Below are 18,212 nucleotides of genomic sequence, written 5' to 3'. Positions count from 1 at the left end.
ACCCACACTATTCATTCCACTCATCTAAAACCCCCACTATTGATCCCATCCTCCTAAAACCCACACTATTTATCCCACCCATATAAAAACCACACTATTCATAACCACTCATCCAGAAACCCACACTAGTTATCACACCTTCTTAAAACCCACACTATTTATCCCACCCATATGAAACCCACACTATTTATCCCACCCATATAAAAACCCACACTATTTATCCCACCCATATAAAAACCCACACTATTTATCCCACCCATATAAAACCCACACTATTCATTCCATCTATATAAAACCCACACTATTGATCCCACCCTCCTAAAACCCACACTATTCATCCAACCCATATGAAACCCACACTATTTATCCCACCCATATAAAAACCCACACTATTTATCCCACCCATATAAAAACCCACACTATTCATTCCACTCATCTAAAACCCCCACTATTGATCCCACCCTCCTAAAACCCACACTATTCATCCAACCCATATGAAACCCACACTATTTATCCCACCCATATAAAAACCACACTATTCATAACCATTCATCTAGAAACCCACACTATTTATCACACCCTCCTAAAACCCACACTATTTATCCCACCCATATGAAACCCACACTATTTATCCCACCCATATAAAAACCCACACTATTTATCCCACCCATATAAAAACCCACACTATTTATCCCACCCATATAAAAACCCACACTATTTATCCCACCCATATAAAACCCACACTATTCATTCCATCTATATAAAACCCACACTATTGATCCCACCCTCCTAAAACCCACACTATTCATCCAACCCATATGAAACCAACACTATTTATCCCACCCATATAAAAACCCACACTATTTGTCCCATCCATATAAAAACCCACACTATTCATTCCACTCATCTAAAACCCCCACTATTGATCCCACCCTCCTAAAACCCACACTATTCATCCAACCCATATGAAACCCACACTATTTATCACAGCTGTCTTAATCCCATCTGCCAAATGAAAACAGTAATCATTCCACCTTCAAAAAAACCCATCCATCTAAACCGACATCCGCAAATTAGCAAGATTCCTGTGAATTTTGAAATTTGCCTTATACCAATGTCTTGAAAAATTATATTATCTATGTGATTGACAAATTATTCGCATAATACAATGCATTAATAGAACTGATCAGTTAAACTGTAATGTAATATAATAATGAATCCATAATAATGAATAATTTTAATAAAATGTAATATAATAATCTTTTTAACAGTAACTACTAGTCTAAGAATTTAAACCAATTTGCACTATTCACAGTATGTACATGTTTCAAATTTAAGTTGAAGAACACAATGACTACAAAATTACCACAGATGTAATTGCCATTTTTTGTTGCTATAGTCATTTGCATTAAACATATGCCACTATTATAGTCAGACTGCTGATAAATCTTTATGGAGTTAATTTAAGCATTTGAAAAATAAATTTAAACTAATAAGATTTAATCTAGGAAAACGTCAGTGGTCATCTTTTTCTTTAATGGTAATTGAGAGTTGTTTCTATGACTACCCTCTGTGATGCATTTTATTCATCACTATGTGCATCACTATGTGATGTATGTACTTGAGTAGTTTAATTCATAAGCTACTGACTGAGTGTGGTAATACAATTTAGGTCAAACTGATATTAGCACTTGAAAGTCATTGACTTTGGAGTTCATTGATGGAGACAGTATAGAGTTGGTCCTCAGGGGATTTAGAAATTTCTGGAAGTATATACCATATTTTCTCTATTAGTAGCGCAAACACTTATTATAATAATCAAAATATTTTAAATGATCGAGTATACAATACATGCAACTGTCAGTTTTCCTTCCTTCCTTCCTTCCATCCATCCATCCATCCATCCATCCACATCCTTCCTTCCTTCCACATCCATCCTTCCACATCCATCCATCCACATCCATCCATCCATCCACATCCATCCATCCATCCACATCCATCCACATCCATCCACATCCATCCATCCATCCATCCACATCCATCCATCCACATCCATCCACACCCATCCATCCACACCCATCCATCCATCCACATCCATCCATCCATCCACATCCATCCATCCATCCACATCCATCCATCCACATCCATCCATCCATCCATCTCTATTGGGGGATGTGCTTCTAATAGAGATAATACTGTATATATGAGGAAAAAATAAAAGGGTAATAGCTTGGTAAATATGACTGTTGTGGGTAACGTAATATGGACTTGGTATAAACTCATTTAACAATGATAAACTTGTAAATAAAATAAACACACTAAAAGTTGTATCATACAGAAGCTTCAGACTGATTATAGAGTCGAAGAACTATCTTTTGCGCAAAAAAACCATGATGAGAAAAGAAACATTTATGGTAGATCTATTATGTTGCTACGTGTGTGTTTGCATACACGTACATCACAAAAATAGTTTACAGAAGAGGACATCCTTTTGTTAAATACACAATTGGTCTGAAAAAATGCCCTCAGTGCATGAAACATACTATGTTCATTTTATGGTTTTGAATGTATCAGCCACCAGCTACATATTACAAATTGAAGCTATTAAAACAAATTATTTCAACCAACTTTGGACAGAACCTGGTCCAAGGTTTGGATTTTTAAATCAAATAATAGGTTCAAAAGGATAGGGTCACATACATGTATACACACAGCAACACAACACTTCTGTAGTATAGTCATTTTATCTTCATTGGTAGAAAAGAGAATTATTTCAAAAAACAACCCATCACCATTGTATAAAATGAATAAACACTCAAGAAAAACCAAAAAAAACAGCGATAATCCTTATCCCTTTATCTTTACCAAGAATTGACATCGTGTGAAAATAATGATTTTTTAATACTTAAGAAAGTTTAGGACAGACATAATACATGCGGTTTTGGTTAATCCATGAAACATTTACTGAGATGGAACTTTGTATGCTATATAACAATGCATATTTGGATACAAGAATGGTTGCTAACAACTGAAATACAATATTATGACACATTATTCTTACCCCTCTATAAGTACATTACACAATGTTGCCGTACAATCCCAACTTCCAATTTCATCTCTTTTGTCTAAAATGACTATTGACATCAGAGAAATGGCTCCAATGTTTTAATGATGAAAATCTTAAACTACATTAAGGTACTATTTCTGTATCAAATTCAATATCACCTATGACTGCATTACAAAGAATTCTAAACTTAGATGTCAGGCGCAGACATTACAGCACCGTGATACAATATAAGAAGATATAATTGTTATATATTTAATAATTGCATTACTGTCTAAATACAGTAATTCAGTTGCATTAGTGTCCTATTATAAAACCATGTGATCTAATAACTACATGTACATGATATGAATTATACATGAAAAAATACTCTGCATGGCTACTCTAGTAGCTCTTGCTACTACTTGTTTACAATAATCCTGTTACTCCTTACCTAACTAAGAGGGGTTTCTATAACAATAAAACATGCTAGGGGGTTTCATGTTACCTTCACCTGGCTAGGGGCTTGCAATCACAAAAACAATCTATACTCAATTAGGGGGTTTCATGTTACCTTCACCTGGCTAGGGGCTTGCAATCACAAAAACAATCTATACTCAATTAGGGGGTTTGATGTTACCTTCACCTGGCTAGGGGCTTGCAATCACAAAAACAATCTATACTCAATTAGGGGGTTTGATGTTACCTTCACCTGGCTAGGGGCTTGCAATCACAAAAACAATCTATACTCAATTAGGGGGTTTCATGTTACCTTCACCTGGCTAGGGGCTTGCAATCACAATAACAATCTATACTCAATTAGGGGGTTTCATGTTAACTTCACCTGGCTAGGGGCTTGCAATCACAAAAACAATCTATACTCAATTAGGGGGTTTCATGTTACCTTCACCTGGCTAGGGGCTTGCAATCACAAAAACAATCTATACTCAATTAGGGGGTTTGATGTTACCTTCACCTGGCTAGGGGCTTGCAATCACAAAAACAATCTATACTCAATTAGGGGGTTTCATGTTACCTTCACCTGGCTAGGGGCTTACAATCACAAAAACAATCTATACTCAATTAGGGGGTTTCATGTTACCTTCACCTGGCTAGGGGCTTGCAATCACAATAACAATCTATACTCAATTAGGGGGTTTCATGTTACCTTCACCTGGCTAGGGGCTTGCAATCACAAAAACAATCTATACTCAATTAGGGGGTTTCATGTTACCTTCACCTGGCTAGGGGCTTGCAATCACAAAAACAATCTATACTCAATTAGGGGGTTTCATGTTACCTTCACCTGGCTAGGGGCTTGCAATCACAAAAACAATCTATACTCAATTAGGGGGCTCATGTTACCCCTGCTTGTCTGAGGTTCGTGTCAGCTAAACATCTCTACTTGACTAAGGGGTTAACATTACCTTTGACTGGCTATGAAGGTTGTCACCTAAATATTTTTACATGAACTAGGGGTTCTCATTACATTTGACTGGCTAGAAGGTTCCTGTAACATAAACATCTCTACTTGACTAGGGAGTTAACATTACATTTGACTGGCTAAAAGGTTCCTGTAACCTAAACATCTCTACTTGACTAGGGAGTTAACATTACATTTGACTGGCTAGAAGGTTCCTGTAACCTAAACATCTCTACTTGACTAGGGGGGTTCCCATTACGTTTGACTGACCAGGAGGTCCCTGTGACCTGAATATCTATACTTGACTAGGAGGTTCTCATTCCATTTGACTGGCTGGAAGGTTTCTGTCAACTAAACATCTCAACTTGACGAGCTGGGAAGAGCCAGCAAACTTTTACTATTTGCGCAACCGCTTGACATTGCAAAAATATCTCTACTTGGTTGAAGGAGGAGTTAGTCCTTTTACAGGAGGATGATACCAGAATAATTATATATACACAGTTCAGTAACTATACAGACACTTTTGTAAATGGTAGTCTAAGAGTAATGTACATGTGGTGTTTCATAACAAGTAGTGAACATACCATTGCTGGCTACGTACACAAACCTAAAATGTATACTACACACACAGTGTTTGGAGTGACATTATTGGCAACCTATGATCTACTCAAAAAAGTTGTTAGCGACAATATTTATTTATGATTTCAAAACGTGTTGATAAACAGAGCTTCGGAGAAAGTGTTGTTGGCACACGCAGCTCAGTGAAAGACCATTAAGAGATGACTTTATAAGGAGTTTTCAAATCATGCAGAGTATAATGTGAACAGCAGGAAAATGAAAGCTGCATGGGAGAACATTGCAGATAATAAAAGTGTTAATACGATATATATATATAATGCAGGTCAATCAGATCATAACCGTTAACTTTGATTACCTTGAGAACTCTGGATGGTGAGTCCTAAATATATGGCAAAACAAAACAAACAACAAAAACAATGTGATGTTTGAAAAAAATAAGTGTCTACATAGTAATGTACTGTAAAATACTTTATTTTCGATAATTTCGCTGAAGGAATGATTCAGTGAAAATAAAATCCAGCAAAGATACTTTTTTTCCTATATTTTACATTCAACTCGTTAAAAATCAGTGAAAATAAATTCCATACGAAACACCAAAAAAATCTTTTCAGCGAAAATTAATTCCAGCTAAAATAAAGTATTTTATAGTATGTATGTGTGTATGTGAGGTAAAAATCTCATAAACTGAAAGAAAACATCACATATACAAACATGAAAATAATATAGTGAGGAATAAGTAGTGTTAATTATTGGAAGTGTGGTTATCCCTTTGAGAACCGAAGTCAGGTTCAGGTACCATCCACAAAATTTTCAGTTAATGTAGTCTGTTCTTTGCCACACAAAATGTTGTGAAATAGTAAAGGTCATTCATCGCAGTCAATAAATCAAATTCTAGTTTAACAAACAATCCACAGTGGCATTACAGATGAGGAGCCTAACCTAGACTATGTGAGCGTACATTTGTACATGTACCACCATGAATCCTATATGGCATTGTGGATGGTTCATTATTGTTATTATGACATGAGTTTGGTGTTTATAATCAGCTGTGTTATTGCTTATTTTGGCTTGTTTTATGCCCGAAACCTGACTGGTGTGCCAGTTGGTGATTACGCTGAAACACAAAATACAACACAGAGTCGATCAATGTTTAAAGTTGATTTGTTTGAATTTGTATTACCGGTAATGGGCTTCTATTTTTTTTATCACAACCCCTTGCAATATTGGTATAGTTGCATGATTTTTCATTATTAAATTTAATGTCAAAACATTACGCAAGGTGGATAAGTACTCTACCCCTTGATAATGCATAGTATGATATAACACAATGTCCAAATATGGACAATTGAATGTTATGGGAACTAAGAACAGTCAACAAAACACTACTAAGAAGACACATTGTAATGCACTGAAATATTGTGCAACTTATCCAAATTAATTTGCTTTGCAATTTATACATAATGTACAACAGCTCTCTGAAAAGTTGCTGGGTATAGTACTGTAAGACTTGTATATATTGCACATGAATTAATCATTATTATAATGCAAATAAATCAGTGTATCTTAATATGCATGTTGTGATTATTGTGCAATGGTTATAAAATAAATAATTTATTACATGCTTACCTAATCCAGCATTTCCTTTGTTTAATCTAACTGTCTTTTCCAGAATGCATGGAAGTACAACAACTGCTTTCCTATCCAGCATTCCTGGAGAACTCATAGGACTCGACCCAGTGGAACCATCATCCTGCATATCCAGGGCTGCCACGGCAAACGATGGCGTCATAGACGCATCCGATTGAGATTCACTGAAGTAAGGTACTATCTCTTCCTCCTCCTCTGTAGGTGGTGGTTGGAAAGGGAGTGGTGGCGGGGGGCCTGCTGGTAATGGTGGAAATTCTACTTCTTCATCAGAGTCGCTCTGTAACAGATTCATGTTAATAATACGTCTAAAAGTCAGTTGCATGCACACAAAATTTCAGTCAAGAATTATGAGTACGTTTGTCAATGTCAACAAGCAAAGATCCCTCAACAAGGATGAAGACAATACCAAGTGTAAAACATTTGCACAGTTGTCAACAAGTAAACATCAGTCCACAAATATATATATCAGCAGAAAACAATATCCTGTAGACATCACTACATGTACAACGAGAAAACATGTTGACATCCATGCAGGTATTACATTTGCTTCATTAGTTGCACATGCCCTAATAAAAATGACAGAAGTGTGTCCAAGGTCAAACTAAGTATACCATGAATGCAATTTTGGATTTATGCATATTCATATTGGAGATAAGCTTGTGATAGACCAAATAATTATGCACATTTATGTACATGAGGTTACTGGTGTTAACACGGATACTGCAAAGAAAGCATCACAACACTGACATTACAGCAAGAAGTTTGAGCAACGTGTGATGGGGGGTTGATGTGTCTGCACACTTGCACATGCAGACAAATTACATACTTTGCAATACAATAATTTCTGATCTAACCACTTGGTGATGAAAACCCTGAACTGAGCAAAATGGTGACAAGTATCGATAGCACATAATAATTATCAGAAGTACCGGTATATGCTATATTTGTACTTTCAGCTTTTCAGTGAATTATTAGTATTTTTGAATCTATTAAATTTAATAATGCACCAAACAGGCAGTTAAATTTTCATGTGAAGGTCATGCATTTTTATTTAAAAATCTATTTTTTTCTTTTAATTTTACATGGAAATGAACAAGATTACTGTAAACCACTTATAAAGAAGGCAAAATCACAAAAATGTTGTTCTCTCAACAGTCATTGAAGGCAGTCTGTGTGAACAGCATTATCAAATTGCAAAACACATACACATTAAAATTATGAAACAATAGACCTTAGATACAAATGACAATTGTTTTTGAACATCAAATAGTCTTCAATTCTCTTCCATTATCGTATTCACTGATCCCCTGACCTATATACCGGTAATCAGGGTACTGGGAACAGTTAGATGTGATGATGGAAGAAAATGGAACACAATTTGAGGGACAAAAACAAGTTTTGCGGCTCTCTCGTTCTCAACGCAATCACAGAGGCCATTTGCATTTAAGATCCATTCTAGTAAAAAATATAAAGGATTTATACAGTATTTGTGTCAGATGTTTACAGTATTTCATGGAGGAGGTAACAGTATTAAAGATAGTGAAGAGATTAATAATGAATGATTGGCAATCTGTGTTCACCCACCTGAATGCTGGGATAAGTTAAGTGATCTGGATGTGAGTATAAATGTTCATCGGGACTTTCATAATCACCCTCAGCATGCAAATTATCCACCGGGCTGACACTGTGAATGGCTACATCGTGGCTAAAAGGCTGTTCTAACGCATGCATTGGAGTTTCGGCATCATCTGAACTGACAGATGCATGCATTGCCTCCACCTGTAATTCTCCATCCGATTCAGAGTAGGATGTATGGGATGTCCCCGATGATACGGATGATACTTCGCTACTATCATGCACACCGTTAGTAATGATATGATCATGCACACTATCCTCATCTGCATGCACTTGGTAAACGTCATCTATTATGTCAGGGACTGGAGTGTGTGTAGCAACAACAATTGAAACTTGAACCTCATCATCAACTTCAGAAGATGAAGAGGACTGGGAAACAATTTCAACAGTTTCCCTAACAACTGACTCCTCGAAAGCTTTCACAGATACTTGTTCTATTCTCTCATCTAGCTCCTCGTCGTCACTCTCGCTTTCGCTCTCGCTATACGATGTGCTAGAGTGACTGGAGGCAACTTCATAGGTTTCCTGTGCAACCTGTGCAGGAACTGACTCGACATGCAGTGACTGCTCTTTATATTCTCTGAACTCAACCGGTTCTGGTTGATTTCTTTTTACCTCAATCATCACTGGTGTCGCGGCCACAATCTCCATTTCTTGTGGTTCTTGAACTGATGCTATTGCAAATGCATTCAAGGCCATCACCTCCTCAACTCTCATCGCTTCTAAACGTTTCTCTTCTTCGGTGTTATCTTCAACTGGTTCTGGTTCAGGAGAAGGTTGCCTGACATGTAGTTGTTTAGGCTCCAATTTAGGAGAAACTGGTCTTATTTCTTGTGTTTTCTGACCAGTTTCCATGGCATAGCTATTCATAGCCACCATGGCTTCTCTCCTGGCAGCTTCCAGTCTTTCTTTCTGTTCATCAGATTGCTGTGGTCTGGGAGGAGGAATCGGTGTGAACGATTGAGGTTCCGGAGGTGGGGAAGGTGTCTTTAACTTTTCCACTGGTTGCTCAGCTGCTTTTTGTCCCGTTGTTGTTGCATACATATTCATAGCTGCCATTGCCTCCCGTCTCACAGTTTCGATTTTCTCTTTTTCTTCATCTGACTTGGTTTTCTCCCGCTCTACTTCAACATCATCAACATCTAAGTCTTCTGATGAGGAGTCAAAGAGTGGTGGTGGAGCTCTGAAGTGAGGTGTTTCTGTCTGAGGGGTGGGATCCTTACCAGTAGTCACTGCATATTGATTCATTGCTTGCATAGCTTCTCTTCTCACAGTTTCAATTCTTTCTTCGTCATCATGTTTTTCATCCATTTTAGGTGACGGTGGGCGTTGGGGTTCTTCTTTACCGGTAGTTACAGCAAACAGATTCATAGCAGCCATAGCTTCCTTTCTTGCAGCTTCCAGTCTTTCTAGTTCGTTATCTTCCTCAGATTTAGATGAAGAAGAGGATGAAGAAGAGGAATCCTGAATCTGTTTAATTTCATCATCTTCTAATTGATCAAGAGATATTTCTTGCATCTGAAGTTCTTTAATGGATGATGAAACCTATAAAATTAACAAACAAAATAAATTAATATAATTCTTGCCCACAAACATTTCTTAAAACAAACTTAAATTTCACGATAATTTCATAAAGGCAGATTTCAGCAGAAAGAAAACAAGCAGGCTCTCAGCAGTCTGATTACGAACAGTACCGTTGTCCAGCATGACCGCATAATATTCAAGCACGCACAGATTAACAATGTTCATCGCACCTATTGCTACGCTTAATATGAAATATCAATATGTACCATGGTAATTTATCATGCTGTAATGCATTAATTATCACTGGGTTTTAATTTCAATAAATTTAATAACAATAAATCTCATTGTATACTTATTTGTGAACTTAATTGTGAATATGCTCAAAACAGTAGTGAAATTAAATGTCAGTGAAAATAAATGGTTTTACAGTATCCTAGTCCATAGATGCAAAATGCTGCCAGAATACATAACGCATATTTAATGCTATAGACAGCATTGCAATAAGGATTTAGTTTTTAAATACAAATCTAAAATTTAAAAAAGAAAAGAAAATGGCAATGAGTTGGAAACGGTATGTATAATCATGTAAGTTAAGCCTTACCTCATCTCTGTGTGCAGACTCTGATAATGCTAATGGTTTAGCTACACCTATTCTCACAGGTCCCTGTGGTGCACCTTTCAAAGCCTGTACAGCCTTCTCTAATGTACAGTTATCAAGATGTGTATCATTAACATAGACTAGTCTATCACCTGGTATTAAACGACTATCTTGGTCAGCAACTCCACCAGGAACAAGACTACGAATCACAATCACCGTCTCTTCTGGGTTCATTGGATCCTACAAGTTCAAATAAAACACTGCAGTGAAATCACCAAAGGAACTGCCTTGTTTACAAAGGGGTTATACATTGACTTGACTAGACAAGGAATCTAGATGAGGTCTTGTACATAATAAAACCTGTCTAAACCAAACAGTAATGGGTTGTCAAAATTGTTTTTGTTTTGTTTTGTGTGTTTGTTTTTTTGGAGGGAGGTCATAGACTTGGAATACTAACTGAAAAATATTGTTCAGTTCGAGACAGGTTCCTGTTCATACAGAGTGAAATCACCAAAGGAACAGTTTTTTGTTTTTTTACAAAGGGGTTTTGTTTCACCTTACAATGTACTTTTACATTGACTTGACCAGATGAGGAATACAGAATGAGGACTTGTACACAATAAAACCTGTAAACCAACCTGATTCTCAAAATTGTTTATTTGTTGTTTTTTTTAGAAAAGGTTTATAGACTCAGAATACTGACTGAAAAATAGTATTCATTTGAGAAAGGTTTCTAATTTATACAGGGTACAGTTTTGAAGTGTTACATGTCATTTTTTTAGCTTGGGAGTGAACATTAAATGTTTTCAGTAAATAGTCTATCATGAAAACATTTTTTTTGTACTTTTCTGTAATGTGGAAATAAATTATTTCTGTATGTACTGTTATCTGAAATGTATGTTAACCCTTGTCAGGGACCAGAACGAAAACCTTTTGGGAAGGGAGGGGCGTCAAAATGCCTAAAATTTCAACCAAAGCAGAATTTCACATCAGCTGATGAAATACATGTGTAAATATTATTAAATGTACCTGGTAATCCAATATACTAAATCCTAATCCTCTATCAGCCTTAATCAGTATAATCTCAGTTGGTGCATCACTCCACATTGCTAATCCAGATGAAGTGTCTAATATTCTTGCAGGTTTTTCATCTTGTACCAGTAAAGTAGATTCAGAATGAGCCTTGGCCAGGCCTTCACTAGCGTCACCGCCGCCACTTTGGACACCGAAAAGGTTTGGCTCGCTAGCAGTCAGCTGAGCCAGCATGGGACTGTTCTCTATCTTCTGTGATTCAGCTGTTAGTCCTCTGTCTGGGAAAAGTGGATGTCCATGACGTCCTACGACAATTCTCACGCACATGGGTAGTTCTTTTAAGATGCCGATCACATCAACGTGGTGGAGTCCCAGTAGCTGGGTTCCATTCACCTACAATAACAGACAGATATTCGGGAATATATTTGATATGAATCCCATAGAAATACATTTCAAATCCGCTGTATGACAACTGTGACAAAAAGAGTTATTTCATACATGTATGGTAGAATGAATTTTCACAGTAGCATTAAACTAAACATTGCACTACATTGTATTGAAGCCAAATATAGCATAAAATTCATTAGTTGAACCAGTGTATGGTTGGTTGCACAAAACTCTTACTCAGTTTTCTGGTGGTCTATGTATGATAATAACAAGCTGAATCAAGAGTTTGAAAACAATACTTTTAAGATCAAACAGTAACTTTTGTTGTCATGGCAACTCATGCAATATTCCAGTTAATTATTGTCACTTATATCATTGATATTGGATTCAAAGACAAAATACATGTACATTCAAACAGATGTGATCTGCAATTAAATAGTTGTAATTCTGCCATTTTTTGTAAATGTAAACATTTGTGTTGATGGCCTACTGCAATGGTAATTTCTGATTACTCATGGAGGATGTTTATGGTAATTTTTTATAAATATGATACATGTAGATTCAAATTCAAATTTGGCTCTGATTGCTGTCGTTTTCCGATTGTGTTTCAATATTCGCTTTAAGGAACCCTGGAGTAGTCCCATTTGAGTTAGAGGTTTGGTAAAAAAATAAATTAAATATGGATGCCAAAATAAAATTATCGTTAAGTTTCAAATGCTAATACTGTAGAATACTTTATTTTCGCTTGGAATTTATTTTTGCTATTTTCGCTGAAAGGATGATTCCGTGAAAATAAAATCCAGCGAATATACTTTTTTTCCTATATTTCAAATTCAACTCATCAAAAATCAGTGAAAATAAATTCCATACAAAACACCCAAAATGCCTTTTCAGCTAAAATAAAGTATTTCACAGTAGCTGGATAATAATAGATGATAAAACAACCCCACCTCCTTCATCTATAATTTGTTTTCTTATTAATGTCTACTGAGCAGAATATAGACAATTGAAGTTACCTCCAGAAGTTCATCACCACTTTTGAGTTTTCCATTCTGTCCTACAGGTCCATCAGGCAGTATTGATCTGATGTAATGATGCGGTCTGACCTCCTCTCCATCTTCAATATCAACAGTACCTTCAAGACTTATTCCTAAACCTCCCCCTTGATGGAACTTACTTATCTGGGCAACCTGAGAAGAAAAATATTCATGTACTCGTCCTGTCATAGATAAGTTCGACTTCCTAGAAGCAGCCAGAATGTTTGCTCAAGGTGCAGCCGGCAGAATGTAGTTTATGTACACAGACATTGTTGTATGAATAAAGACCTGGATAAAACTTAGATGAGATGTTTTTTCATACTGGTACTTCTCCATTGAAATCAAATCATCTCATTAACTCTACATTGTATTGTTTTCCATATTAAACAGATATCAATTTCTTGATTTGTGTATGATCCTCAAATTTGCAATTATGACCCCAAAATTTTCAGACAAGGGATCCCAATGACCCCCACATCTAAAAAATGATGTAAAATCCTGGTACTGTTACATCAGGCAAAACAAATGTGAACATGAAATCCACACCTGGCTAGGGTAGCCAAATTCATATTTTGCATTACAGAGCATGTTACTGCACATATAGAATATGCAGTTTATATATCCCTCATTGTACGGTATATATCATGGAAAACTATTATTTGGAAACTCAATAAATTATATGTAATTTTTATTACACCCATTTTTATTACACCCATGGGCAATCTTTTGCAGTAGCGGATGTTTTAGATAAATACAATATAAAGAATTATTCTCACAATAGAAACCACTGTAAAAATGGAAATCTTTACTATTTTCTACACCATTTCAGATAATTTTTTGGGCTATTTTCCACAACTTTTCAAACTTTTTTTTTATTTTCATTATTCCATTCATGAAATGAGCCCATAATAATAAAAGCATGAGGACCATGACATTATCTACAATTTCACATAAACATCCATAAATCAGGTGTCAAAGAAACTAATTGAAATTAATAATCAGTTTGGATGAGGTAACATGTACAATGTACATAAAATAATATGCTCATTGGGCAGGAATTTCAATAAATAGGGGTATGCAATGTAATAATTGAAAGATCCAGTTTTTATGCAAATGTATGCAAAGGAAGTAAGGTAAAAATTAAGATGAATTTGCAATCTAATTTGTTCAAATTGTTCACAGAAGATTGTGAAAAGCCGACCCCGTATAAAACATAATGTTAACTACATGCACCCTAGTACAACAAGCTTCAATAGAAGATTCAAATAAGATTCCAGCATTAAACCTTAACATGTTTTCTAACGACTACATGTCTATGATTAAACTAATTTCACACTTCACAACATGGCATACTCTGAAATGAATGGGATTAGAAATTTCACACATCTAAGTCTCAGGCATTGCAGACATTCAAATTATGCCTTTTGTCTGTCATGCTGCAGCAAAAAAGCTACGGAAACAAATTACCAGAGGTGATAAAATGCCATACTCTTTCACGGAAATTAAAAACTCATCTAGTCATACATGATTAGACTCAATGATTAACTTTCAGTTTTACTCTGCAGAGTATTTTTTTATTTTTTCACATGCTGAATACTGTAAAACATGTTGAAAAAGCGACGTACTATTTTAGTGAATTGTGGTAAAATGACATAATAGCGAAATGTTGATTTAGCGAATCTCTCTCATCTTTGTTGATTTCCTGTTTTCACAATACTTGTCTGTCGCCTGCCAGAACAAATGTGCAGTTATCACCTCTGTGATATCAAAACTGTGATTTTATAATGAACTCCTTAGCGACATCTTCAATTAGTGAATTAGTTCGCTAAATTCACTAAAAATACATGCTTGCGAAAAAGACATGTTTTACAGTTCGCCGTCAAGTTTTAATCAAGAAATATGGAGAGGTATAAGGAATAAATTACGCTTGAATTAACTAATCACAATATCATGTGAAAAAAGTTTAAGTCAATTATTGTTTTTGAATCTATAAACACAGATATATAGTAGACTCGCACATAAATAAACAAATATACATATTTCCAAACCTGCAGTAGAGTTTCCAATACAAAATTGGACAGTTTTATAAATGATTTCTTCTCTATATTATCTTATCTTTTCAATGTGGGTATATGAGAAGATCAAATCACTTGGGGGAATGATAAATATAATATAAATTATTCACAAACCATGGAGATTGCTCAATATTTTATCTACCTATACTCGTAGGACGAAAAAAAAATAACCTCAAGAAAAATGTAACAGATTCATTACATTGATTATTTACACGTGAGATAGTTTAAAATTTCATGTGTTAAAAATTGAATATCTCAAGTTATCTCAATCTTAATGTATAATGTTTTATTATTTATTACACAACACAATTTAGGAGTGACTTTAAAAATCTCAGGAAACTAATACATATACATGTACTAGTAGATGATAGATGACGTAAGATATTGTTATGGTATTTTTTAATTTATTTTTGAGTGGTAGATGCACATTTTTAATTGCATTAATAATACAATATAACAACGAAGTATTATCTGGATTAATATTTGTGTTAAGATGCACCAACTGATATTATATTTAATAGTAAGCAGATAAAGGGATTATGATTTAATATACTGGATTGATTCCAATTCCATCTTCCCATTTTTTTTAAATATTTTTCCATATTGTACTGAGATGATTACATATTGGATTGGGCCACAAAAATCATTAAACAAAACACTGTTACAGTATTTAATATACCACTCTTGGTCATGTGACCAATTTGTTCCTAGCTGTGAGTACATTTCTGTAACTACACACTTTTGTTACCGTAAAATCTGTATTAGAAGACGCATCCTTAATAGAAGTTGCACCCATTCTTTTTGAATAATTGAAAACCAAAAATTCATCATTTCTCATATGTGTAGATGCTTTAATAGAAACCACATTCTCTCTGTTGTACTGTACTATTTTAATAGAAGCCGCAGCTTCTAATACAGATTTTACAGTACTACATAGATCGAAAATCATCATAGTTTTTTTATTTTTTTTTAAGGCAAAATAGTAATATAGTTCTTTCATATGCAGATTAGATTTTGCCACAGTTTTCTTTCTGTATATACATAAATGTAAACTATTAATTTGCACACATTTTAGGATCTGGCATTTCTGGCATTAAAGCTTGCTAAATGTCAAGGATTGAACTTTTATAGGTGAATGGATTTTCCCCAACTATGAAGAAGTTGGCCAAACCAGGTTGAAATGATAAAGTATTACTAAATAAGGCCAGACCTTTTTTATTCATTGTTTCTCATCTGCGCGAGACTTTGGTACTTTGATCATGATACTCCCACGAAAATGCAACTTGGATTTGTTATGCGGCAGGCGGAAAAAAAATAAAGATAAAAAAATTTTTTTTTTAGTAATTTTTTGCACTTACAATTTGGCGGGCGCAAGAAATTTGCTGAAATAAAATTTTATCTTTATATCATTTTCGACTCCTGATCATTCGGCGGGTTCGCGAAACAAGGGATAATAAAAGTCTGGCCTAAGCTAAGAAAATAATGCAAGTCATATCATTAAGAGTATATTCATGTACAACAAATAAAAATCTTTAGACTGCCAAGAGATTAGCATATATGCATATAATTACCTCGACCTCAGCATCTGGTCCAAGAATATTCATCCAATGTGCTTTGATTGCTTCTTCAGCTTGAGGAGATAAATCACTTGCTGCAAATAAATCACAAACAAGATTAAATTTATACATGCATTGGTTGCCTGATTTTATTCTTATACTGGTTGATAGTCATATAATAATTAAAATTAGAATTTCTCTCTCAAAATGCACTGCCATATGCTCAATAGACTTCAATTCCACTTGAACCTCTCATACAGAAAAAATGATACTGTTTGATACTTTTTTTTTTATTTTATTTTTTTTATAAAGTTTTTGTGCCAGGTGAGACAGTTCTGGACATTGAGTATCACTGTTGTCTTTCCTGACTTTTTTTTTTTAAGTGCAAATTGCAAGTGCTAGTGCTGACACATAGTGCATTTTGCTACAGAAGTCATATTCATGTTTGGGACTACATGACAGGACTGTGTGGCTATATCTCTATCAAATGGAAATTTTAATGCATCAACCAGGCTCGGTCGAACGCAAGCACCTGCGGACCTTAACCAAGGTTCCCCCAAAGTCGCATTCGTTAGTGAATGAATCTCAGCCAGTGGAATAGACCTTCACATTGAGTCTGTGGCACACTCACCCAGGGTAGGGCTCGACCCTTTTGATGTTCAGCCTAAGGTAGGATTTGAACTTGGGTCTACCGATCATGAGTCTGATGCGACCGACAACCACTATGCTACCAGTGACCGGTTACTGTTTGATACTTACTATAGTCATCATCCATATAGGCTGCATTATTGACTTCAACATAAGGTGGTGGTGGGGGTTGTTGATTTTGTTGCTGTGGTGCTACAAAGACACTGCTTGGAGGAAGATAACCAGCCAACATATCATCCTCATCACTATCATCAGAACCAGCGACCAAATATGCAGCTGGTGGACCTTGTGGTTCTGCACAAGACAAAGGGAAAATGGCGTTGAAAAAGAAGCTACGTTTGGTTAAATGAAAAGCCACCATAATACAACAAACAAACAGCCTGACGGCTGAGATAGCTCCGCTGTTAGCAATGCACGTTTCAAATAAAGAACTGAAGATATCATTAGAAAATGAACAATCTGGGTGAGGTCCACATGTAGTACCTATATGTAATATCAAAGCAATCAGACTTGCGGTTTTTAACAAAAGGTCAAAAATATCACTTTTTACTAAAAATTACAAAAATATTCTCCAAAATTAGAGAATTTAAGATATCAACACGAAATGAACAAATCTGAGAAAGGTCCACATGTATCATCTATATATGTAATATCAAAGCAATTGGACTTGCGGTTTTTAACAAGAAGACGAAAATATCACTTTTTACCAAAAATGACAAAAATATTCACCAAAAATAGAGAATTTGAGATTTTGTCATGAAACAAACAAATCTGAGAAAGAACCATCCAAGTTACTTGCATATCAAATTGAACAGCTAAAAACAGAAGTTAAAGCTAACCACAGGCAAAACAATTTTCATTCTGCTTTACTTCTATGGATTGAAGAAGTTAAATAACATTGACCTGAGGGCGCTGTTGCAAAATAGTTGCTAACACAAAAATGCTAGGCAAGGATTATCTAGCTAATGTGTTAGGGAAGAGTAGGAAATCAAACTGGCAGTGCACTGGGATCATCGCCGTCGCTCTCT

General features: G+C 35.4%; 1 protein-coding gene across 1 annotated transcript in view; it reads right to left on the bottom strand.

Annotated features, from left to right (window-relative positions):
• The window catches only part of LOC100370730 (multiple PDZ domain protein-like), a 203,125-nt gene that overhangs the window by 175,783 nt on the left and 9,130 nt on the right, over positions 1–18,212 (bottom strand). Inside the window, exons 11-17 of the mRNA XM_085503929.1 lie at positions 17,296–17,478; positions 16,552–16,631; positions 12,885–13,058; positions 11,479–11,874; positions 10,453–10,689; positions 8,277–9,872; positions 6,672–6,969 (exon numbers count right to left, since the gene is read on the bottom strand). Of these exons, the coding sequence (XP_085360055.1) occupies positions 6,672–6,969; positions 8,277–9,872; positions 10,453–10,689; positions 11,479–11,874; positions 12,885–13,058; positions 16,552–16,631; positions 17,296–17,478 (2,964 nt within the window). The remainder of the gene's footprint in view (positions 1–6,671; positions 6,970–8,276; positions 9,873–10,452; positions 10,690–11,478; positions 11,875–12,884; positions 13,059–16,551; positions 16,632–17,295; positions 17,479–18,212) is intronic.

This window comes from Saccoglossus kowalevskii, chromosome 9 (genome assembly GCF_978046115.1).
Source record: "Saccoglossus kowalevskii chromosome 9, keSacKowa6.1, whole genome shotgun sequence".
NCBI classification, from domain to species: domain Eukaryota; kingdom Metazoa; phylum Hemichordata; class Enteropneusta; family Harrimaniidae; genus Saccoglossus; species Saccoglossus kowalevskii.
This window is presented reverse-complemented; position numbering and strand designations above follow the sequence as displayed.